The sequence below is a fragment of the Grus americana genome, chromosome 5, assembly GCF_028858705.1.
Source record: "Grus americana isolate bGruAme1 chromosome 5, bGruAme1.mat, whole genome shotgun sequence".
Lineage (NCBI taxonomy): Eukaryota > Metazoa > Chordata > Aves > Gruiformes > Gruidae > Grus > Grus americana.
In genome coordinates this window covers 55,377,016-55,404,092 of record NC_072856.1, presented here as the reverse complement: position 1 = coordinate 55,404,092, position 27,077 = coordinate 55,377,016, and the positions used below count along the sequence as shown (strand labels likewise).

At 35.1% G+C, this 27,077-nt stretch overlaps 1 protein-coding gene across 5 annotated transcripts in view; it reads right to left on the bottom strand.

Annotated features, from left to right (window-relative positions):
- Nucleotides 1-544: 544 nt before the first annotated feature.
- The window catches only part of VRK1 (VRK serine/threonine kinase 1), a 62,518-nt gene continuing 35,985 nt past the window's right edge, over nt 545-27,077 (bottom strand). For all 5 annotated transcript variants that reach the window (XM_054828744.1, XM_054828745.1, XM_054828742.1 and 2 more), the window contains 10 exons: nt 23,607-23,676; nt 23,126-23,213; nt 21,629-21,737; nt 21,395-21,487; nt 20,249-20,381; nt 18,835-18,955; nt 17,918-17,976; nt 16,592-16,770; nt 12,140-12,233; nt 545-2,032 (listed from right to left, as the gene is read on the bottom strand). In XM_054828744.1, the coding sequence (XP_054684719.1) occupies nt 1,950-2,032; nt 12,140-12,233; nt 16,592-16,770; nt 17,918-17,976; nt 18,835-18,955; nt 20,249-20,381; nt 21,395-21,487; nt 21,629-21,737; nt 23,126-23,213; nt 23,607-23,676 (1,029 nt within the window). In that variant the 3' untranslated portion in view covers nt 545-1,949. The remainder of the gene's footprint in view (nt 2,033-12,139; nt 12,234-16,591; nt 16,771-17,917; nt 17,977-18,834; nt 18,956-20,248; nt 20,382-21,394; nt 21,488-21,628; nt 21,738-23,125; nt 23,214-23,606; nt 23,677-27,077) is intronic.

Here is a 27,077-nt window from a genome sequence, read left to right as displayed (position 1 = left end):
TATCACAGCCTGCAACTTGGCTCGTCCAAACCGTCCTGCACTTTCAACATCATTGCAGTTTACTGCAAGCCAGAGACATTCTTGCCCGTGAAGACTGTAGTTTCACAGTCTCTTGTAAGCAGAGACAAGCCCTGAAACAACATTCACCTAGAATGGAAAGCACCCTTTCTCTTTGCAGAACACTTGCCAGTACAAACTTTTTCCAGGATGTTTTTGGGGTGGGAGGAGGTAGGGGTGGCTTATGAAATCTGAACCTCAAAACTTTCTTTTCTAATATATGGAAATGTCTGTGTCTGGCTTTGGTAGTGTCAAAAGAAAACACTCCTTCAAAACTTGGAAAGTAAAAAAAGGAAGCTTACTAGTAAGTTACTAAAAAAATTAAAATGTCAAACAACTAAATTACAAGAAAACGACCTTTACGTTGAGTATGCAAGACAAGCAAGAGAACACAATATGCTTTCCTGACAATAGTTCTTCAGAATAGTGTAACATACTTTTTGAACAAAATGATGAAACGCAGTCATTAAAATGATAGCTTGACTTGAAGAGTTTTAAATATGAGAGAGGTTTTAGCAGTCCTATTTTCACATCTGAAGCAAGGAGAATGCTATGCTTAAAGTCATCACCCACACTTTACTAATACTAATTTGCTACTAATAAAATAAGCGTATAGCAGTCAGAACAGAAATGTGAAGGCACTAGTTCTTTTAAATGTTATTCCAGTTTTATTTCAAAACAATGGATTCCCTTGTTTTCAAAACATATCCTCATCATTCATTCATTCAACATTTTACACAACATATTTATTTCAGTGAATAGCTACTCAGACATTACACAATCAAGCAAGCAGAGCACTGGACATCCACACAAATACACTACCCATTGGCTCACATGGACTCCTTTTGGTTTGCCAAACTTCATAAAGCCATCTCCCTGATAAGAATGATGTTCATACCCTCATTACATGTATTTTGCAGTATCTAAATGAGAAGTAGTGGTATTTCACTCCAAAATTAAACACTGCGTATTTTGACTTAAAACTCTGAAGACTCAAAGCCAAGCAAGGAAGTCCTTTTGAGAAAGATTACATGCTTCTCAACTAGTAAAAAAAGGTAAACCATTATTTTGTTATGAGAAGCATAGGTGAGTGAAGCTTTCACTGGAACTAGATACTTTACAAAGTTATTCATAATTATAATTCTTCTAGCATTTTCACTAATATAAAAAGAAAACCTCTGGGAGGGGGTTGAGAATCAGCATTGGTTCTCTGTTGGTTTTTTTCTTTGCCCTGGGCCCCATGTCTGAAATTCTGGTCTCTTTTCTTTCCAGAGAAACTCTGAATAACTGGAAAAGTGATACAAACAGAAATACTGTGCAAAAAAAGAAATAACTAAAATTCACTACCTGTCCTCCAAAGAATTGTTTAAACACATTTTATAACAAACTAGAATGGAAGGATGTGATTTTTGTCTTATGTTCTCTTTTTAATTCATATTTAAAAGATGTCTCTACTATTTCAGACTTCGTCTCAGTGTACATCTAAGTGACTTCTAATAAGACATTACTCAAAATTAGAAGAAATCAGATGCTACACTGCTATTCCTTATAAAGTACCCCTAACAAAACTAAATAAGGCTTTATTTTTACATTATAAAGCAGAAAAAAACACTTTTAGTCTGCCTTTAAGACATGAATTTGTGTGTATAAAGAATAAAAATGCATCCTCACTTCAAAGTTGGCAAAAATTTTGCATTCATATTAAAGTACACATAAATTATACAAATATTTTAATAAAACATTTATTCTTCAAAAACAGGTACAAACAGCAGTCCCATGTTTTACAGGATTCATCATTTTAAAAGGAAAGAAAAATATTCCAGTGCTACAGTAACTGAAAAAAACCCAGAGATGCTCTAAAGAGCAACTTCATTTGTTGCTCCATCTATTATTTACTTCTGAACTCTCTTTTTGGTTGCTGTGCCTTTCTTGGGCTTTGGTGAGGTCATCTTCCGGGTTCTGGTAGCTACTACATCTGCAATTCAAACAAACAAACAAAAAGACTTTCAATAAAGTAACAGAAATGGATCACAAGAAAATACCTGTAATCTTAAAGAGGACAAATCAACTCAAATCACTCATTTAGTTTTGACCAGGGGGACAGGGGACACATGACATGGACTCAGAATAATTTATCACAATTTCTGGGCACAGATTTTCTCCTGAAAAACACGTTGTACAATTCAACTTCTCAAACTGTAGCATTACATACAGTTGAGCCAACTTAATAGCTCGCCTCCACCAAAAGATGAAGAATCAGATCCTCTCCAAATCCTAAAGCCCTCCTTCCTCCCCATGCACCAACTGTCAGTTCTATGATCCCTCCCAGTATTAAGCCTTTTTTTGGTGCTCTTTGGACCTTGTGCTAAGCTGATCCAGCTCCGTAACCTGGCAAATAACTTTTTTTTGGCCTAGTATTCTCATAGTTTAGTAACTCACAGCAGCTTAGAGCGTTCCAGCTGGAACTTATACAAGGGGAGGTGGAAGGCACACAAGTAGAAAAGAGGAAGGTTTTTGTTTGTCAGTGTCGAGCTGTTAAATCAGCTCAGCTATCAATGCAACTTTACCTACAGATTTCAAGCTATTATTTGTCAATATTTTATTAACAAAGGTAACGAACAGTGCCATCTAAATAAGATTCCTAACAAAGCTGGCAGGCAGGTTGTTCAAAGAGACCATACTTAAATGCAATAATAAAAAAAACTACCTGCACTTTGATTCTTTCCTGCCTACTAGCAGGGAAAAGTTAAAAAAACCAAAAAACAAAAAACACCACAGCTCATTTGCGTGAATTGCATTCAATTGTAGTTGCTTTGAGAAAAAAATATTACATATAATAAAAATTGCTACCATTTTCACAAATGCAGTAACAAATGTTTTTGCTCTCCTAGTCACGGTATTATTTTTTTTAATCCTGATTTCCTCCTTGAACTCAGTATGCCTAACTATTTAAGTTCTTGCTTGTAAAACTATATATAACTCTACAGTTCCTGTCAACTTCTTGATCTGCATTACTGACAAAGAAGAAAAGGTAAAATTGAGTTTCATGGAAGTCCTTAAGAAAGAAGCTGCTTGCATAAGACAACAGCCTTTGAGCAGTATGAGTCACTGATCATTCAAGCTCAATGAGTAAATTTGGGGGAAAGCAAGGAGGCAGAGAACAATGCAAAACAAACCAAAATAGTCTTGAGTCTACCCAAAACCAAAACCACACCAAGAAAAGCAAAGAACTATTGCAAAGTTTTGCTTTCGTGTTTTTTCTAATTTTACATAATTTAATTTGCTCTTAAAATGTTAATTTGAAATTAAGAATACCAAAGTTAACTTTGAAGAATTTTTCCATTCTGGAAAATGAAACAGAGAATGAAAAAATATTCTTGTTCCATTTTTGTCCAAAAGCATTTGCTGCATTCAACATAACTGCAAATAGATTTTGTCAGATAATACATCTTTGATTAATAAATCACTTAAAAAAACCCAAACAAAAACCATCAACAGACAGCTCTGGTGATAGCCTCTTATTCAGCAGAGCAGCTTTATGAATGAAAGATCTGATCTGGCAAAACACCACCACCTCCCCAACTGCCATGTAAAAGTCCAATCTATTCTGGTATCCTTACGAGAACAAGTAGCTAAAAGCTATAGAAGCAGGTATCTTAAACTAAAGTAGTAACTTAACTATGTAAATCATTCCTCCTCTCAGCTAAATTCTGGTTTATTTTCAAGAATTAGCTTATACTTTTCAAAGTCACAAAATACTTCAGCTACTATAATTGTGAATTCTAACAACAGACGTGTCTTCTGAGTTTTCAAACTGAGTAGTCTTAGTGGTATGTAGGCCAAGTTATCCTACCAACTGCATGAGCCATACCAGTTTTCCTCGCTCCATCCCTGACAAGATTTTTCCCTGGAATCTTTGCATTGCAACAGAAAGCAGAGAATGACCAAAGGTTTCTCTTCAATAAAAGAACCAATAACCTGATCTTTTTCCCTTTCATTAATCTTCACCAGTTTTGACTGAGGTAACTGATTTTTCTTCTCATCCAATCATAGACTGTGTGACCAAATGCTGCAAAGACAGGTCAAATCCATGTTCTATTATCAGAAAGACTGTCAATATGAAAATAATGACCTTAGGTAGGAAAATACTGCAGGTGTTTGTTTAGAGAGAAAAAAGGAAATTGAGATTTTCGTGCTTGTATTTCAGGAATGTAGTATTTCATGGTCATCACGGACAACACAAGCCATTGAAGCTCACTAATTCCTAATTCAGTAAGAGCTTACCCATTTCTAGTTACCATGCTGGAATACCAAAGAGGAAAAGAGAGCTACCCTGTCTCTGATTTTTCCTTTGTCTTTATTGCATTAATGAGTTCTTTTCAAGGCTTTTCTAAACAAACCGCGATCACGGAGAATCTCTAAATGAATCACAACAGAAAGGAAAAAAATCCTTGTCATGGTTCTTTTATTCATAATTTCAAACTTACGCTGCAGAAATACTCTCTTAAACTATTCAATTAAGTTAATGATGTCAAACTCAGAATGACTGCTGTCAACCCATGTTTAGCTTCAAAGTTTACAGCTATTTCAGAACTGAAGGTCTTATGTACCAAAAAAAGCTCATCTGCATTTTCAAAATTAGCCTGATAACTTATATTGCCCCCTCCCCACAAACTCTTCTTGTGGGAGAAATGTCAGTTCTGTTTCTGCAAACAGGAGAAGTCCTGTGTGGGCAGCACCAAATGAGGACACAAACAAAGCTATTACAAGCAAAGGAAAGGGTTTTTTATAAAGCAGATTAAACTGAATTAGGTTGAAACAGCAATTTAAATGAAGAATTATATAGGCAAAAATAAACCAGATGGTGTCACTGCACAGCTTGTTTTGAGACTAGAACAAAGTTCAGCAGAGGCATAAAGAGTCCCACAGGCTCTAGAGGAATTATTAGACAAGTTGACTGTGATATCTGATCCTCTCCATGTAAACAGTATTATAAAGCAACTTTACAAAAGAAACTCAGCAGTACTGTGTATAGTCTTCGGCTCTACCCTTCAAGAAAGTTCTGAGAAAAATGAAGGACAAAAAGTCAGGAGTTGTGATCATGGTTTCTAGTTCTCGAACAAAACAAAACAAATAATTTAACTAGTTTATCTGAAGAAAGGAAAAAAATGGAAGAGAAATATGATGGTGCAGCCTTTTTTACTCATCAAATGTGCAAAAGGTTGCTGCATAAAACGAGAGCAATTTTCATATCCACAGTGGATAGGACAACTAAGAAGCTTAAGGGACATTCATATTAGGTACTAAAAATATCAAAAGAAAATACTCCACCTTATCAAATCCTTTTTAGTAGTAAGAATAGTTAAGTATTACAAGTTGTGTTGACCAGGATGTTTTAGAATTTTAATCATAGAGGTATGTATCAAGATTAACACAGATGTAGATAGATAAGCCTGTCCTTAGGCTGGTGTATAGAGCAGATCACCAACTGATGTCCCTTTTCCTCTTGTTTCCCGATTCTACATACACCATTTCAAAAACGCACATAGGTCTTGTAAGAAAAATAAAACTGTACAGCAGGACAGCCATATGAGAGGCATTTCTTTAATGCTGGCAACTTCATGCCACATCTACTGAATTGCCACAGTTAAGCTTAGAAATGGTGAAGTTGGAACAAGAGGTCCACTGACCTAACACAACTCTCCCTAGTCAACTAGGTATGGTCTTGCATATGCCACTACATCAGATCTCAGTGCAATAAATTAATCCAATATGTTCTGTTACTAATTTAAGTAATAATTGTGGATTTGTAATTCCAAAGGAGACAAATTTAGGACTGACAGTTCTTCAGAATTCTTCCACTGACCACAGTATCACTTTTGTCTTGCAAAATGTGCTTCAGTCATATTTCAGCTGTCTTTGATCATATGAAGTAACCAAGTCATTTCACTGGAAGACTCCCTTAGGAGATCTTTTTTTCTTCAACTGCACCTTAAAAGGGTTCTACAATCTTCAAACTGAAAAGGGTAAACAAGAATGGAACCCATACAATTGCTATTTACATATGGAAGGAATAAGAAAAAAATAGCATTGGAAGCTGAAAGACTACACTCAGCATCCAGCTGCAAACATCAAATGGGAACTGAAGCCAGGCTGTGCAGCATTTAACGAGCGTTACACATCACACTCATCTACCATTCTCAAATCAGTTTGGGCAGTTTGAATGTGGTACCAAGGAAGAGCTACTTTTCTTCTGAGAAGATTAAATAAGGAGTATGTAGTCCTCTGACAAGCCTTTTCCTAACTCTGCCAGGGAACCCTGCATAGCTGAAAAGACTTCTCAGGTAACACTTCTCAAACAAGAATTTTTCAGTACTTTGAAGGCTGTTAAAACAACTGCAAGAGTGACAAACCACAGTTTTGGTTAGTTGCCTTGTCCTCTTTTCTCCACAGCTCTTTTCTCTAAAGAAATCAGAAATATGATTCAGAAAAAAGAACAGGAAACCAGAAGAACGGCAATATGGACTTGAATTCCAGGAAATATATGATTGCAGGGTGGGGATGAGAGAGAAGAAAGTAAGTTTGTAGAGCTATGGGATGGTGTTAGGTTCTAGGTACTCTGTTCTTCTAAGTCCTCTGTTTCCTGCAACAAATGAAGCCCATACATTTCTAAATAATATGGAAAAACATCACAAGAATATATTATTTGATGACTTTATGCCTGTGTATTTCTGAAAGATAACATCAAATCTATGAGTGTTATTTAAAAAAAATTAACATAAAATTGTTCCAGATAAAACAAACTGATTTACTTCTATTTGTAAAAATTGCTTTTCTGAAGACATGCCAAAACACAATTGTACATACACATATAAATCAGTAGTCACATGCAGCGTGTGTTTAAAAATAGCCCTCTTCACCACCACACAGTGATTTGCAGGAGGAACAAAGTTTAATTCAAATTTATTACCTGCAATCTTGAAAAAGGAATACATCTTCAGGTCACAGAAGAACAACAAAAAAGCAGACATCACTTTTATTCTTAAATTATTTAGTTCTACATGTAAAGGAAAACCCACAAAGATATATTTGTTTTATATGTAATTTATTTTAACCTTCCTACCCAAAATATTTAAGGATCTTTATACTTAAAAATCACCTCCTACCAGTACTCTTCTAATTTAAGTAGCTTTTGAAGATCCTCAAACCATTTTGGGGCAGGCCATAAAAAGACAGAGATCACTTCATATTGTGTTTTAACATACTTAATGCAAAATACAGAAGCAACTTTGTCAATATTTCTGACAACTGAGAGCAGTATTTCTCTGCTCCAAAACCTGAATCTTCCCATTAATTTCTAGATATAACATAGCAGCGCACGCTTTTAACTTCTAAAAACCAGATCACATAACTCTCATACTAGAACATTTAACTTGCAGCACCTGCAACAGATACAAGAAGGCTAAGAATGGTGCAGAAAAGAACAGATCTTTTGGTGACTAGTCACAGAGAAAGACACACTGTTTCAAGACTAATACCCACTTACTCCTGGAGTCTGTTACAGATACTGGTCAACACCAAATCCTTCACAAGAAGGAACAGATGAATAACAGACAATTAGAACTATTATACAGTACAGGTTTTGCTGAAAATGTTTGTATTGAGGTATAAAATAAAGAGGTAAAAATCTACCTATAAGGCAGGCATTGGTGTGGAGCAGAAAGACAAGTAGCAAGTGGCACCATAAACAAGCTCAAAAAAAACGTATCATTTGCCTTCCCCTAAACCTTGATGACAAGGCCAATAATTCTCTAAATATAAAAGCGAGCCTAAGTGTAGATTTAATCCAATGTTAAGTAATAAATCTTGCTTGAATAAAGAAAAAAAAATTATTTCTAAGACAATAACCCAGATACTGATTTATGCAAAGCCATGCAATGTAAATAAACATCAAGCTAAGCACCTATTAATTGAGAAATACTATTAAACCTCCATTTTGGAATGCCTTCTAACCAATCCATCAGTATGACTGTTTTCATATCAGAGCTGTTCGCATAGTTCTTTATTTATACTGCAAGAGTAACCGAAGACCCCAGTTAAAGCCTTACCATGCTAGATGCTATCCAGCAATACAGACATGCACAATTCCTACACATAGCAGCAGTGACTATTAAAAATTACATCACAAAAATAAAGTACTTTCATTATCATGTGCACTTCAGTATTTCTCTCTATACCGTCCCAATTAAATCCCAAAACTGTTTAAAAAAAAAATCCCAACAGAAAATAAAAAAGGCTAGTGTAAAAAAATCTATTCTAAAAAATACTGTATTTCTATAACCCAATCTTCATCAACCTCTAGGTTAAAAAAACCTGCCAGTGATAGAGGTTTTATCTCTACTGGTAGCTTTGAAGCTAGGATTATTTACAAATCATGAAACTCTTATTTTTGCAGCATTTACGCCATTTTCACCAATGTTCTCTATACTAGCTGCCTATACAAACTGATTAAAAATAAACATTATTAGTCCTATTAATATTATGCAGTACACCCCTGCAGAAGCGTTGGTGGATATGTACAGTGTATGCCAAAATTTGGTATGCTGCTTTAACACTGTCATCACTTAGAAGCCTGTACATTTTACTATCATATATGAAGGCAGCCAATACTGAAAACGGAGCTGTAAGAGTGTGAAAAAAACCTTGTCATTTAAATAGAAATCATCTCTTCTGATAGCATTTTTCTTGGAGAGACATTGACATATGATACTTCAACATCACCCATGTTACTTTAAAAAAAGAAACCTCTTAAAATTCGAGATTTCAGGAAAGCATATGAGTTCCAGTTATCACAGGGGAAAAAAGAGGAAACTGGTAACATGCGAATTTAAACTAAAAAAACAATTTAAATATTCCACAAAATTTTGTGCATCTTATTTTGGAAGTACAACACAGCTTGTTTCTTGAGGGCTTTCTCAAATTCTGTTTTCTAAAAAGAAGAGTCTAACACTTGTGCTTGACAGCTCCAGAAACACCAATGGCTGACATGATTGAAGGAGACGGCCTTTACTGAACTCATCTGAAGTGGCCACTCTTAAGCTGAGAGCAACCAGGGGGAGCAGAGGGAAGAAGCAAGAATTTCATGATGTCCGTCTTTTCTCAGTGCCATTCTTTCTTCTTCCTCTGCCAAGCCTGGGGGCTTCTCAGCCCCAGCAGTAGCAGATTTCATTACTGGCAGAGTCCCTGTAGCCACAGAGCACCCTGGTGTACTCAAACTGCTGCACAGCTGATCACGATCTTTTTGGGCCGACTAATTTTTGGACTGGATTGGACAAACTGCCTAGTCAGATGCGGTTAATGCTAATTAGCTGAACAGCAAGAGGCTGCATGGCTTTTCTTGCCACTGTTTTAAATCCAAACACTCATGAGAAGCTGTTTGAACACCTGAAGAGTAATCCCTGTCTGGACATATTCATCCCCTTTTAGAAACAAATAAGATAGCATTTCAAGAACTTTTAAAATGTTGCTGTATGACTAAACTTCAATTTGTACAATTAAGAGGTATCAAGAAATTATCCATTTTACTAGTCAGTAAACTTAAGGATATTTTTTTAGTCACAGGACTAATTCCATAACAGAGAAACAAGTCAGTGGGAACGTAAAACTAGTCAGATTTGGAAACACAGTTTTAAGTATTTCTATAATAATCAGCTATTTTCAATTTATCAAAAGTATCATAATCATAAGATTATGAAACACAGATTTATGAATCATGTAATAAGTGGTAAAGTTTTTAATTCCAAATTTGGAGGACAGAACAAAATGAGTCTGAAATCATTTGATACACTCCCCCCACTTGGTATTCGTTAAATCAGGTAGTATAAAAAGGTGAAATTAGAACCATTTCACCTGTAACTCTATTGAATCGGCAAAAGGAGGTTTAAATTTAAGCTTACGTCCATCGCTTATTTTAACCACTGGATGCTGAAAATTTATATAGCCTTCCAAGTGCCTTTACTTAGTCTGAAAAACCTTAGCATTTACAAAAAGCTGATGCTACCACTTGGATTGCAATTCTTCAAATTCTTTTTCATCTCTATCTATGAGAATTTCAATCTACAATCCCAGAAAAAAAAGTATATATTATAAAATGAAAGTATATTCTGCTCATGTGTACAAAATTACAACCAGAAAATAGTCAGCTGTATTAAATATTTTGTTATAAGGTCTCAAATAGAATCTAAAATGCTAAAACTATGAATAAATATCAGCATTGTATCAAATCACTGTATTTCCTTCAAAGAAAGTATAATCTAATTAACATTTTTTCAGCCACTTACAGACTAGAAAATTCATAATAAACTGAAGTCAACAATTCAAAAGGCATTCAAGTAAGAGAAATAATCACTGATTTTATCGATCAGAATTCTATAATGTGAATGGCTGAAAGTGAACAGAGCAGTGTCACCTTTTGGAATAACATTAGCTTAATTACTTGTACTTTGTACCATACTGTTTGAGTAAATATACTAGGGTAAATCCATAATTTACCAATAACATTACTGTCTTTGAAATGTTACATTTTCCCATCCTACCATACTCCATCAAACCTTTTTAAAAAAAGTAGAATTGTTTTGGGGTAGACTCTAGTGCTACTGCTTTATTATTTTTAGACTGCTTGACCACCATCAGCATCTGGCATTTTACTTAAAGTCTGAAGCAAAAATTCTTTAGGAAAAGTATCTTTGTAATTACTTGAATTCAGTTCACATCTACATGAAGGAGTTAGAAGGTTAGATCTAGAAATCCGTTTGACTGGACATCCACCATAAGCTTACCCTTTACAGATCTACTGAAGATTTCTGATCTTGGACTTACAATAATCTTACTGCATCTGTCCATGACTTTTTCCAGACAACACTGAAACTGTGCCAAATTATCTGAAATGTAGCTTCAGCATTTTCTATCCTTATAGCTGATCCTTTCCTGGACTTTAAATACACTCACTTTTGGAAGCTGCTGCTGCTAGCCCCTGGCTTTAACACACTGTGATGAAGTAGTCCTGAGGAGTCAGCATATTGTGACAGTGAATTGGACAAGACAGGAGGACCAAAATGAGAATGGAGGAATGAATGATGGCGAAATAACAGGGTACAACCACCAATTTTTATCACTTAGAATTTCTACCAGCTTTAGGCAGCATATAATTGGAGAATATAACTTTCTTTCCCAGAAAGTTTAAATATTTCTGTTTTATTAGAGTTAATCTAATCTACCCAACTGTTGTGTTGGGTATATGTTGCCATGTAAGCTGGTATCGGCTACAACGGGGGCCTCTGTGGGAAGAGGCCAGGTGCTGGTCTGTGCCCAACACAACCCATTCCAGCTGGCTCCAAAACAAACCCACCGTAGGCCAAAGTTGAGCCCAACTTGTTTGTGACACCCCTGTGAAACATTTAAGAAACGGCAAAAAACACTGGACAGAGGTAGTGCTCCACAGCACCAGAGCAGATATTCCCTGCCTAGCTCATGGAGGATCCAGGATGGAGCCAATATCCCCTGCAACTCGTGGGAGAGCTCACACTGGAGCAGACACATATTTCCTGAAGCAACTGGAGCACATTTTTTTTCCTGAAGGACTGCAGCCCATGAGAGAGAGCCCACACTGGAGCAGGGGAAAAATGTGAGGCGGAAGGAGCAGCAGAGAGAAAATGGTACAGACCATAATATACTTCTCCATGCCTGCTCAGTGAGTGGCATAGAGGAGTCTAGAGTGAAAAGAAGTTAAGCTGTGTTTGGGAGAAGGGGAAGGAAAGGTGTTGTTTTAAAGTTTGTCAAAAGACAAAGGCCCAAATTTATTTTAATTGGCAATAAATTAAATTAATTTTCCCCAAGTTGAGTCTGTTTTGTCCACAACAGTAGATGGTTGTATCTTTGTATCAACCCATGAGTTTTCTCATCCTGTTTTCTCCTTCTGACCCACTGAGAAGGGGAGCAAGTGGCTGGGTGGGAGTATGGCCCTTAGCCAGGATTAACCTACCACACCAGTACATGTGACTGTGAGAACAATCTTTTGACTTACTAGACGAAGTAGCTTTCTTTTTTTCTGGACTGCCTGTATCTTCCATTTCTGCTTCACTGCTCTCATTGGATGCAACTGCTGCCTTTCTTTTTTTCTGTTAAAAACAAAAAAAAGGCAACTGAACTCAAGTGCAGAAAAGACCACACAAAGTAGAAAATATCTTATCCTCATAAGGTATTCCCCAATTTTAAGCATTATCTCTTCATATATTATAAAATGTCTCCAGTTGTAGAGAAAATTTATTCATATATTAATGCAAGAATACTAGTACTAGGCAATAGACAATTTAAAAGTTCAGTTCCCCTATCTGCAAATCACATTAGGAGTTGAAATTTTAATGTATGAAAATACAAGTTTTTATGATCAAAACCTGTTATGTTATTTACGTTGAATAACTGTTACAAAAGGAGCAATCTGAAAAATCTTAAACACAGAAAAACATTTTACCCAAAGTTGATGTTAATTGCTTTTTTAAAAGCAATTACACCTCATTAAATTCAAGTTTATCTGGATCCTTACGTCTTAAGGCTTTCTTTGCACAGCTTAAAAGTAGCTAACACCCACTGACAGTACATTATTATTTTTTTCTAATAGCAACTATGGGTTCTGTTCCAAAGAGAGGTACTTGGGAAATCTGAACTCTATTCAAGGTACATTATCTTAAAAACTTTAAATGGATAGAACTGTTATTATCTGTGTATTACAATTAATCTTACTATTGTAAAGTATTCTTAAGGTAGTTATGAAAAGATTATTTTTTTAAAGCCATGTGATTTTTACAAAGGATAGTTGACCTGTATCTGTATCAGACATAGATGATAACTTTGACAAACACTGCGAGAGTTTACCTTTTCCTTTTTTAATTTTTTTTAATTGCATGAGACGAGAGCTTTACTAATACAGCTTTAAAAGTGGGTACAACTTCACATAGCTCATGAGAGAAGGGGAGAGTGCATTACATCTTTCCTTTCCAAAGTGTTGCTTCATGATTACCATCTAAACCCTGCTGGGCTGAACAGATTGGTTCGATAATTACATACAATAACTGCAGTGGGCAGGTAACCCTCAGCTGGCACAGGGCAGCTCCCCTGTGAGAACTTCCATATGCAAACTGCACTGATGGAGTGCATTAGGTACATCTTTCCTGCCGGTGCACAGGCCTGATTACCGCCAGCCAAGACTCCAAGGTTAGCATGTCAGCAGATTTGTGATGCATTAGGCAGGAATAAACACAGACACTTTTGTTCATTCTGACCAAAATTAAGGAGGACTATTTCAGCGCTGTACTGCTTTTATATGAGAGATAATGCATTCCTCCCAATTGTACTAGAAAACATTTTAAATGCTCATCAGAAAAACAGATATCCAATACATGCTACGCAAAAGCAAAATACATTTATCTTGTTTCCAAGCTTATTTAATAAAAAGTGGTTTCTTAATCTTGATGCAGGTGAACTACATAGCAGTAGAAATCAGGCAGCATTCATCTGACAAAAGCAACACCTGCGCATCTGAAGCTGAACATTAGAAGGAACCAAAGATCCATATTTTTCCAGTTTAGTTTACTCCCAATATTTCCCAGCAACTCTTCAGCACTGGACAAAAGAAAGATGTGATCCTTGCCCTAAATAATTTAATCAAGAGCTCCAGATACTTCCTTCAATACATGGTACTGTTAGCTTCTTGTTTTGCTAGAAGTACTATAAAATACCACACACACGAACCAACGTGCATTTACTATACAGTACGCCACCACCCACCTCCCTCCCAAAAAAACCACCACCACCACCGAACTCCAACAGAACTGTGGATTGTGTTTCATTTACTTATACATCCAGCGAAACCTGAGTCATGATATAGAAAATAAAATGTTAACTGTTAATATAGCAGACATCTGAGTTTTAGCCAGATACCAATACTGGAGAATGATATTCCAGAACAACGTTGCTTATATGCAATGTATAATGCACATCATGGTCCAATTAGCTATACGAACTGAAAGCACATAAGAATCCTACATTCTAAGAATTTATTTACACAGAAGCTAGAAATATTGTCTCCTAGCTATGAAACAGAATAACTTCCGAACACCAAATAACACTGCTTTAAGAAAATATTATGGTAGATTGCCCCAAAGGAATTGAAGAGTAGGTGTCTTAAGACCTGTTGTGATTAAAGATCAGTACAGCCAAAATGCCATAAATATTCTATTATAGAGGTCACCATCTTCTCAAGGGTGGATGCCAGACTGCATTTTTCTTTTCCAAATTAGATATTAAGTATGCCAAAAGAAATTTAGCATGTGCTAAAAGATACTCGTTTTCAGAGGCAAGATGCTACTGATCAATGGTAAATTATCTTTATGGAAAGCAGTTTCTAACAGAGTTTGAAATTTGGAGCTTATCTTAAACAGTCATCAAGTTAAGCTTTCTATCACAGCTGAAAATACACATACTTTTAGTTAGCATTCTATGTTCTTCCTTTCTTCCTGTGCATATCTAAGTGTCCAGCTATTCTCAACTAGCACAAATCATCTTCCTGTTCTCCTAGCCTCTCAATGTCTGATACTCCCTGCAAGAAAAACCTAACAGCATGAGTTCCCAAACATACATTCTGGGAAGGGAGATATCCTGCTGAAGACCCTCTTTCCGTTCATTCTGGAAGAAAACTGCAAAATACACCCTTGGAAGGAGGACTGACACAACCTATTCTTCCACCCTAGTCTATACCACAGCTGTTACAAGGCCTAGAAAATCCAACATAGAAGGAAGAGTGATCTGTCCTGGTATTTGGTCAAAAGTAAGCAAGCTATGTCAACTTGACTTCAAGCAAACAATCTTATTCTGTCTGGACACTGTAGCAGGAGCGGGAATGAAGTAGCTAGCACAAAGTCCACTGCAATATGAAGCAGACAGATGAAAACACTTAACTCAAACAGGCCAATAATACTCATTTGTTTTTTATATAAGTGCTTGAACATATGCTGACTATGCATATGGTTCCTCAAAGTAAAAAAAAAAAACAAAAACAAAACAAACCAATACCCCAAACTAAAAAACCAATGTAAAAAAATAGCTCCTACTTGATGCTAGTAGGTAAGAACCTATGGAAAAGTGCTATCCCACCCTTTGGGAATGGTCTTGACTGATATTGGCTAAAGTAATAAGATTTTTGAAGTTTTATTCCATTGGAAGTGTGCACCAGCCATCTCTGCTGGACAAGGACATTAAAGGTCACAGATGTTGGCTCTGCAGCAGGCCAACTTATTCAGCAAAGAAACCAGCCAACCATTAAAAACAGATTTATTTTTTTTTCCCCAAAACACAGGTCTCAAGCCATGTCGATCCACAGGGGGAACAGAAAAATTTATGCTAATGAACTCTCCTTTTGGACAGATCTTTACACTCAGTTCAGCAGAAAATACCAGTATAGAGACCATGGCTGTATGATTTTAGCCAAAGTACTATTTACTGGACAAAAAGAAGAAAGAAAAGCTGGACATATATCCTCAGAAAACTTTAAAATCCTACAGCTTTTTTTTCTTTTGTGCTTTTTGCCCATCTTTAACACACTGCTGATCACGTGAGTAAGCAGGCAAAATTCTTGTACTGTTATCCTGTATTATAGTTCTCAGTTCCCTAGTTCATGCTAAAGGAACCAATAAACTGCCCACCTGTTATTAACAAATGCACATAAACAAGTAATAAATGCAGTTTGAAGTACAGGATAATATTTATTGTTCCGTACAGATGGACTCAATGATCTTAAAGGTCTTTTCTGACCTAAATGATTCTATAAGTATTTGACCATTTTTTATTGTTATTATAAACTGTTTTAACGTATGATTTCCCTAAGGCTTAAAAAGTTCTTACACTGTATTCAAATGCGAGTCTAAACCTGGAGTTTAAAGCTTCTTAAATACAAAGAATAAAATACCCCTAGCCTACAACTATAGTTAAGATTCATAAATAACATATTAGATCACAGTGAGTTCAATACGTGAATTCCAGAATCAAATGCTTGGCATAAAGATACATACTTAAAACTAAGCTTTGAACTAGTCACGGAAAGGAAACTAATCTGAAACAAAAAACGCGACTTATTTTACCTTACATGTATTTTGACCCATCTGGAGTTTTACCAATTTAAAGAAAATAAGTAATTTAAGTGAATCTTCATCTGTACAAGTGTCATTACAACTATATATACACATTATGTTATACAAGATATCTATTAGGAAAGTACACCTATAAACTTCATTCTGTATTAAGTTTTAAAAACAACTAGTGAAGTTAAATTAGAGAAATAACACATAAAAGTAGGACTTAAACATTTCACTATTTCCTTATTTCCTACTGGCTGCAGTTATGACACTTACTTCCAATACCATTTTAACTCTTATTTAGCTCAAAAAATGCATTAAAAACTGACATAAATTTTTAGAGTAAAAACCTTTTGTACGGGATTTGTTTGCAAGTCTCCATTCTCTGACAAGCCAAAGTCCATCACTCCATCATCTTTTTGTCCAATGGCCTTAAGACCTTGCAGAAGTATTTCTCGGAAATGCTGATAAACAGGTTTCTCTTCATAGGTCAGTAGCTTCACCTTTTCCATATATTTGACTATTTCATCTAAAGAAATGGTACCTCCAATTAATTTCTATTTGAAAACATTTTAATAATTCACATTTACCACAAGAGTCAGAAATTGTACATGCACTACTTATGCCATTTTTTGAAATGGTTATTTATAAACTCATAATTATGACTTAACTACAATACATTTTAGAAAAAAAATATACCAAGGTTCATTACCCAGTGATGACAGCATCACTGTTTTTACACATTCCTTGCAATGAAGAAAACAGTCAGTCAAAAAATGTGATAGGCCAATCTTCACCAATGAATGCTTGTTTACATGGTATTTCTTATGTCTACATTTAAAAATGTTGAAAAGGAAACTCAATGTTATCTCAGAACTTCATCAGTCCAAGACTGAAACACATATTAAAAAATAGATGAAATATTTGACCACTCTAAAACCAGACAAGTCACATTTGACAGAGAAAACTCTCTTCTAATCACCAGGAGTAGCCGAATATAACTAAATATTTAAGATCCCCAGAAAGTGTATTTCTAGTAGAGTAAGGTTTTAAAAAAAATCACCAATGCCAAACAATCTAGACTTCAAGTCTGCATAGCTTTACATTTTTAATCTCTAAAATTCAGTTGTGAAAAATTAACTTACACATTTCATGTTTGCAAATACTTAATACTGTTCTTTAGGCAAAAGTAACAGTGTCTGCAGTTCATATAACTGCAGCCAAAAGGAAGAGTCTAAACTTCTCCTAATCAACAATCTAATTCATGCCACTTTGTTCTTGCTAATAAAAATAAGAAGAAAAATAGGTGCCAACTTCAGTAAACAAGGAGAACTTAAAAGAAGTAACAGATTAGAGTACAATGCCTGACACGTACCTCTCAGGAAAAAAGATGCTGACAACTCCTCACCTTTTGCAGCAACTGAATTGATCTGTTTTTATTTGAATACAGAGTAGCACAGCCTTCCCTTGTACACACTACACATACCCCATGTAAATACGAATTTCAGAGTTTCTACCCATTGTCTAAAGTTGTCTACAATTTTGTGATGGCAGCCAGACTGATAGATTTTATTTCTTTTTTTTTTTAAAGAAAAAGGGCATTAAAACAAATTATTAAAGTATGCTTACCAGATGGTACAAGCCAAAGCATGTTAATTTATAATAGCTCCTCTTACCTGGTTTATTTTTCCCAGGAAAGCATTTGTCCATCAAAACTGAAATATTATCCCTACATCTGAAAAACAAAATTGTTCAAAACTATTGATTCTTTCAAAGTTTGAATGTTGCCATGTTCTGATAAGCTTCCTAAGTACCCAGCTTAGGCCACTGTCAGAGACAGGAAACACTACTACATAAACCTTTGGTATGACTTAGTAGAGCCATTTTTAGGACATTATTCAGAGCAGATCCACTGCCAAAATAATAACTGGGGGAACTGGCTTCGCTAACATTGATGGAGGCCAAAGTGTTAAAAGTAGAGATAAGGAAGCCAGATAACAAATACTTGTTAATGGGACAGAAACTGCTGTGCTGGGACAGCTTTCTTCATATTAAATGTCTGACAAGACAGGGTCGAGTGGGGGTGAGAGGGGAAGACAAAGGAATGTTAACAGTGAGGGAGAAGGACAAAAAAAAATTAAAAATCCCACATTAGTAGCCCTCTAACTTGAGTGATGCTCAAAGACATTTAAGATCCACCTTTAGCTCTCATCTCTGTCACTGACTTCAGAGCATGGTGTTGTAAAGGCTACGCATACTCCATGCTTCTCTTTCTGTAAAGTAGGACTAATGGTTACCTGCATACTGGTAAGAGTGCTTTTTGGCTTAACCATGACAGTACTCTAAAGCAACAATACTGTGAAGGATAAATAAGCATCTCACATATGCAAAAGTCAGCAGTAGAACAGTACAAATAAACTTTAATTTAAGCAAGCCAAGGATACATGAGACATGATGCAGGGAAACTGGTGGGTATACAAACCTATAGCCTACTCACCAAAAGGGAACATACTGAAAGTACAAAGCATTTCTCCAAGACATTTTCATTCCTATTTTCAGTTTCCAAAGAGAAAGAAAACAAGTACTTTCTCACCTGATTTTTGAATCTCTGACAAAATTTGGATCTTTCAAGTTATCTTCCCATGGTAGACGGCCACTAAGCCAATGAATCATACAGTAACCCAAGATCTCCAGATCACCACGTCTCGACGGTGCTAAATGTATATACACACACACAAAAAACAGAACCGTAAGAGCAGCTAATAAAGCACACACAGTTTAACAACAGTTAAAATTTGTAAATATGTTAAGACAATAGAAAGCCAATGCTAACAATGCAACACTACTGTATTTATTATTTATTTTAACGCGAAAGAAAGGAAGGAAAAAATATTGTTCCTACATCTGGAAGGATAACTTCATTTTCAAGTCCTTTATCAATCTCTTTTTTCTACTCAAGGACATGACATGCTGCAGTTATCCCAATTTGGGAAGCTTTTTAAGTACTCAGATTGTGGAAAAAATAGAGCAAGTTAGTGAAGTGATTGACTTTCTGTTCAAAACAGTTTTTACTTCCCTTCTATAAAAAGGTAATAGTGCTGAAACCCCAGCTCCTGAAAAAAACATTCCACAATGCTGCAATATTTTATGTGGCCTGAAAACTGAACAGAGGATAATAATAGATCAGATCCCTAAGCCTTGCCCCCAAAAAAAAAAATCAACAAGAAAATCCTCACATGTACATTTACAACAGACTACACTAGAAGCATAAATGGGCAAATCAAGTCATCTTTGTTCAAGTTCAGTTTTAAGCATAGGTGCAGCCATTCATCCTGAAGTAAATAATAATTCTCAACAACTGGTATTTTTCCAGGACACACTTTAATGCTAATAAAACAAAATTTAAGAATGAAAAAACCAAAATTGGTGTTCACTATAAATCCTCAGTGTTTAATGAGACATAGACCATGCTTTTAATACTTAACCTTTTCTCACTTCCTGTCTTTTGATGTTCAGTGACTATAGGCATAATTATGAAATAATACTTCATAATTAAATGAAGCTTTGTTAAAAAATCTTCTAAATATTAAGCTATAAATAAGATAAAGAATACTGTGCATCTTTGTTAAATATGAAGGAACAATGATAACAGAACAGAAACTATTTATCTCCTGAAAATAGGGCCTGTTTTTCTATCAAGATCTCATAAGCACTATTCCATTTCTACTTAGTTAACAAAAAGCAATACACTAAACATCTTAGTCTTTATAAATTAAGGCACTCTATTTAAGAAACATACATTAAAAATACAGTAAATCAATATCAGAGCAAAAGTTAGTAAATGGAAAGAAAGAAAAATGCCAGCATAGTCCATAGAGAAGAAAAAATATTTTTTGTAGATTCAGAAACCTGGCTGTTTACAAAACAATGCAGCAAACAGAGTCTTTTGTATTTATAAAAAGGATACACAAATGCCTATTGCTGAGAACAAAGTTTTACATCCTTACCCACACCCTTGTGTGCATCAATACTGGTATATTCAATAGTTCCATCATGACACCGTTTAGGATCTTCTTTATATACTTTGTGAACTCCTTCAGGACAGTATCGGTAGGCAAGTCCATAATCCACCAAGTACACCTAGTAATTTCCACAAAGAATTCTGAGGTTAAAGAACTATAAATAGAAAAAATACGCAAATAACAAATGTAACTCCCAACCATTCTCATAACTTCTTTAAAAGTATTAAAAATAGTGAGTTTTTCAACTTTAAATGATCCTTTGTTAGTGTTTTATTGAGATTGCTACATATGATTTGAAAACAATAAGTCAGATAGGTTTTGTTGTTTTCCATATAGCAGTCTGATCTGGAAGTCATTTCTTGCTGATGAGGAGGACAAATGCAGTAAAATAGTTAGTTATTACCTGTAAGATTAAATGCAAAACACACCCACACCCCACCCCCAAAATAAAACCCAAAACAATGTACTGTTCAGAGTTATAAATACACTTACTGTCCTACCCTCTTTAAAGTCATCCGTCCCATTTGAACACTACTACATACTATTAACTCCTCACTAACACCACAGTTTACTTTAAAAGAGCCAAGATTATCTTACTTATTTCATGAGCTAAAACATTTGGGCAAGACGACATACATAATTCTGAAACTCTAATACGCATTGTTTGAATAGTAAAGAGAGTTAAGAATGCAGAAAAATGAAAGACTTCTGTAAATCAACTGGAACAATCAACACTTTAAAGACCAATTTTTCCAAGTAACAGAACACTTATCTGAGGATTTCTTGAACAAAGGAATGAGGTAACAATGCAGACAGGCAAACATAATTTACCAGTGTGCTATATAATTTTAAGCTTCCACCTGCAAATACCTATTTGTGAGTCAATTTTTTTTTAATCTTGAGAATTTCTCTAGAATATTATTTAGGCCAAATAGTCAATTTGATAACTGTCCAGCAAAATGCATTTAAAAAACTGTAGAATATTAACTAGATATAAATGTCAAGCAGAAATAATGTTACCATATACTTTCTTAAAAATGAGCTTCTGCTAGATTTCACAGGTTCAAAGCACTTCCATGTGTTGTCAAATAGAAGGTTTAAAACGTGAGGAATAAAATGCATCAGAAATACCTGATTAGGGTTCTTGTAACTCAGAAGAAGGTTTGAGGCCTTGATGTCTCCATGCACATATTCATGCTCATGGACGTATTCTAGAATATCAAGCTAACAAAACAAAATGCAGTCATATAAATGCAGTACCCAGCTCCACCCAGCAGAGGACCCGTACTCAGCACAAAAGTGTGATTTAACCGAAAGACACAGGGAAGCCAGATTGTACAAATATAACATGTTTTTTAAACTTACTATTCTCAGGCCTAATTGTAGTACAGTTTTATGGGAAAATCGCTTTGCATTCTCTTCAAACATCTTCTGAAGATCTCTGCCAAATCGGTCCATTATCATAAATCGGTAACTAAATTCAAGGAAAAAAAAAAAACCACAAACACACAGCAAAGTTACTGAATTGTACTTAGTATAGTATTTTCTCCATGCATTAATTGTACAAATTACTGATTGAAAACACCTTTCAAAAGATAAACTGCAGGTATATGTGAGACATACTTTTTTTTTTTTTAATGTTTTACATGAATTCTTAGCTTTTTTACATCAGCTAGTCAAAAGTTCATCCATCAAAAGAACTGATCTTTATTCCTGGCCAGTTATGCAATACAACAAGTACCCACAGAGGAAAATATCTGTATTGTAATTCACTATACATAAACCAAAGCATCAATTACTTATAAAGTAAAAAATTTATTTCTGTAAGCGGCTAAATGACTTAACACGGTTACTTAATAAATTTTGCTTCTTGAAACCTATTGCAATCTCACTTGCCAAAGGTGTTCTGATTTTCATTGCTATAGCCAAAATGGTTCTATTACTGTAAAAGCTCATAGTGGCTACATTAAAGAAACACATGTATTAAACACTGAATGCAAAGAAAAGTTTATTTGGGGAAAAAAAAAATCATTTTGCTAAATTTACTTTTGCCTCTCAAAATCAACGTTGATTGTACATTAGATTAGATTTTAAGTTGAGGACCTACTGAAACAATGATATTTATGACATACTAGGGCATACATACCAACTGCCCTATGCAGTGGTCCACACAAAGAAGCCTGACCTACTACAAGCTGCCAGAGAACTACTAAAACTTCTTTGCAGCATAGCTGTTTAGAGAAAGCCCACTAGGAAACAGACCGTTACATAAACGGGCATACTATTCAAGACCAAGTAACAAAACCCCTTCGTGACATGGAACAATACTAAAAACTATCTCTAGACTGAAGAAAAATTTAACATGAGACTAGCAATTACTCTAGCTCACAGATTAAGTCAGAAAAGCTATCCCTAGGGAAAATAAAATAGATTTAGAGATAGCACTAAGTCCTTTATATGTGTAAGTTAAAATACTCCTTCAGTGCACACCATACCAGAAGAAAAAAAAAATTGAAGGTAGTCATATTATTCAAGAACCTGTACATTAGAGGTCGACTTTATTTTAATTCAAATATGAAAAGCTTCTAAACCACATCACTGTATTACAGCAATGTTTGAGGTAAATTAAAACTACATCACCTAGAAAATAGACACAAACACCAGTAACAAACAAAGTACAGATAAAATGTATCTATTCGTCTATTCCTTAAACACACCCTGTTACAAACATGAAACTTTGTAGCAGAAATGAACAATATGCAGATAGGTGGAAAATACATCTTATAAAGTAAATTAGGTTAAAAGGGATAGTGGTTGTGGATGAAATAAATCCCAGTATATGCCAACAAAAGATGTATTCACCTGTTTCCATTTTTTTCATGCAAGCCAGAACCCCAATATCTTGGTACACCTAAATATTTCAGTTTATGGGATTTAGTCCACTTCTGAACTGAAAATACAAATAAAGATAAGTTCATGAATTTGCATCTGCGGAGACTTACATAAAGAGGGACTACTCACATCGCTGACAGTTTCTGCATACATGTGAGCTGCTTATTTCATGGAAACTTGTATGCAAAGTATACTGGAAAGTTAATGATGCATCCATTGTAGTGACAGAGATGCAACTAAAGTTTCAATTTAGACAATATCATCAACACAACTATAAAGAACATCTTTCCAAAAAACCGTAATTTTACTATATGTCTGAATTAGATTTCAATCATTTAAAAATAATTTTGAAAATGATCTAAAAAGATTCTCTAAGTTCGACCTTACTCGTATAGTCTCTATTTTCCTAAATGCTTGTAGTTCATTAAAAACATTTTAATAGACTGCTTACTTTCATCTGGCTTAGCAGCTCGCATGTAGAACTTTAACTCAGTAAAAAGAGGTCCATTCTGGCTGGGTTCCTTTAAGACAATTTAAAATTAGTTAAAAATTGCTGTGTTAGTGCCTAATAATTTTTAAAAGCTCACAAAATGTAACATTCACCCTATAAAAACATATTCTCCCTCAAATGCTCTACCCAGTGCTGATAAATTAAATAGAATACATTCTTTTTATAAAAAAAGGTTGGGTCTAAAAAGTTATTTTTATTGTAAATTGCTTAACATTAAGGGCATCAAAGAATCCCTTCCCATAACAAAAGATTAAAGAATAACAAATTAACTGGAATGTATAGAAATATTACCAATAATTGGCAGCAAATTTTAGTAGAGAACATTAAACAACATTCATTATCTCAGATTTTCCAGATTAAAGCTAGATTGCATCAGTTGCAATATCCATTAGTGGGTCTAAAATAACACCTGAAATGATTTGATGGGAAAATCTTAACGAAAGTTAAATTCTTGCTCAACATAAGGTATTTTGTTCCCTTCATACATTAGTTGATCAAGGTAAAATTTGCAGAGGATTTCACAATTTCTCTTAAACTAAATTATAACAACCACTTTGACTTCAGAGTCTACCTTGTATTTAAGATAACAAGGTATTTCAGTTCCATTTTCTAGGGACAAATATATGATAGCACGCATTACAAGTAAAGCGCAAGAGAGAAATTGGTTTGAAAACACCAAAGCTTTGTAATACTGCAAGAATTGCAAATGGGCAAGTACCTTGACTCTACATTTCCAGAACTCAGCAGAGAAAAAAAGAAAAAATTTCAACTCTTGTAATTAAGTGGTTGATTTTGAGATAAGCTTAAGCAATTTTAGTCTCATATATGTCCAAATTCATTCTATCTCAGTGAAAATACCTGTTTTGCAATATCCTACACTTTAAAAACCTAACCAGAAAAATGTATGTGATTACTGGCAAAGAAACCCAGAAAGACTACAATCACATTATATTAGCAAGAGTTCAAGATACATAACATCAATGTTAAATGGTTTTAATTCTAACTTTTAAATGCAGATGTAGCGATCCAGAAAATTGCCAGAGGCCAGACTGCACCACTCAGCTAGTAGAGGTTTACTGCTGTCCGGCATTAACGAAGCAACATAAAGAGATCAAACACACTGATGAATGTATGCTTTAGTGTGCATCTGATGTATTGGCTCAGAGGCAGGGTAGGAAGACCGGTTAGAATGAGAGTAGATACCAGCTTCAGTACCACCTCGAGGCCTGGACACTCGATTACAAAGCTATCACTATCTCCACCTCACTTTCTCCAGCAGCACTGCCCTGATAAACAATGGAGCCAAGAAACAGTTTCCTGGCCCCTCCTTGTGGGACCAACATTCAGACTTAGGCCAGGAACCTGAAAAAAAACCCCAACTAGACCAACTGATCAATGCACATCAGCTTTGGTACATGCCTATTTACTTTCAGTCTGTTTATCCTCTATGGACATAATATAGAGATTATATATACAGAGGAGAAGGGTTAAATAGCTGAATTCTTATACTGCAGTTACCTTGAGCAAATGTTACTTGACCTATTCACTTGTTTCTGTGTAGCATAATCCATTAATACTCTAACTTAATTAGAATATAAATTATACATATTATTTTGATTCAATTTACATAGTTTTGAAGAATGTTATTTTCTTACTAAAATACAGCAAAAAACTGTAGGTGTTAAAAATTCTTAAAATATTTATATTTAAATAAATTATTCCACAAAAAATATGTCTTAGTGCTGAAAAAAGATATATCTATTTCCCCGTAATACCATTAATTCCACATACAGATAAATAAATGCATACGCTATGTTAAAAAGGCTCATGTAATGATGTCCAATATTTGCCACACCAGTCATCTTATAATATGTTAAAATCAGAAAGACTTCAAACACAAATTTCTACCACTTTATGCCCAGGGTTCTTCTAAACACATGATTTGCAAAACTGAAATTAAAGTCTAATTAGAAAAGATATCATAATGAAAGAGATTATGGAGTACGTGTTGAAACCCAACAAATTTCTTCAAGTAGTATTTTAAGAATTCTGATCTTTTTCAGTCAGCAATTTAATGAAGTGTTATTAAACTCTGCATCCACTCCTGAACAATGACATCTGAAAGGTCCACATGTTAAAAAGCATTTCCTTTTTTAATAAAAACTGTGATTCATTTTGTACTGCTCAGACATCAATACTATGAGGATATGTCAAAGACTAAGCCAATTTCCATCCTGCTTTAATAGCTTAATTTGAAGAACATTACTATAGAAGCACATATTTTGTTAAACACTAATAATTGTTCAAAGCTGTTAACCACTGTGCTTCAGCTGATGGATCAACTAGAAATCACCCAGGCATCAGAAAATAGGCCCTTATCCATAGTTGCGTTGTACTAGACTGTACAGGCATAATATGCTATGGGTCATTTGTGAGGGCAGCACAAAGACTGGGGCTACTCTTTATTGCCATAAAGACAAAATTATAAAAGACAAATTAAAAGTGAGTAGTCATCTGGGAGATTAGCAATGGAGGTATTTACAAATTGCTGCAACAAAGTGAATCTAGCATAAAAGCAACCCAAAAGTTAGAACAACTCTTCTTACATTCAGAGCCCAAAGTGGAGAAGAAAAGCAGATGGACAGGTTTCAACCTCAGGGAAAGAGGAGGACAGCAATCACGCACAGCATAAAATAATGCATATCTGACAATTTTCCAAGCAAGTCAAACTGGATTCTACCATGAAAGTTTAATGGCTCTTTGCTTCCTGATCAGTCCAAACTCATCAGGAGTCAGGAGCCACTGCTGCTCATAGGCAAGCAAGCCACTGCTGACAACCTGAACGTCTGTTATCTGCCTCTAAATCAGGCCACGAATCCTGCATAATGGGCACTGCCCACCCTTAATGGCACAGGTTGGACATACAAAAGCAGGCTGCTACTATGCAGCAGCTGCAGGCTGGGGCTCCTGGGCTATGTGAAATTCCTGCCCGCAAACACCTAAGGCAGCAGCAGTAGGCTGATGTTGAAAGTGTGGTAGTTCGACATTTGCATCGTAAGCAGTGCTTTTTTTCAGCAAGTGACAAACAGGGTCATCACCAACAGTATCTTGGAGTGTCTGAACAGTATCAAAACCAGTACTCTAGAATCTCCCTGTAGTCAGCAGATATAAATATCAAGATTAAAGGCACATACTGACTAAAATGTGTTTTAGTGTAAATTAACCTGATCTTTTAGTTTCAGGAACAAATGTTAAAAGTATTAACATATTTACATAAGTGGCCAGCTATTGCCGTAAAACATTTCAGTATCACCATATAGTTTAATAAATAAAAGATTAAGACACTGCAGTTCTGAACTGTGCTGAAAAACTAATTTTTTTACATTGTGAAGCTCTCATACAGTTTTCTGG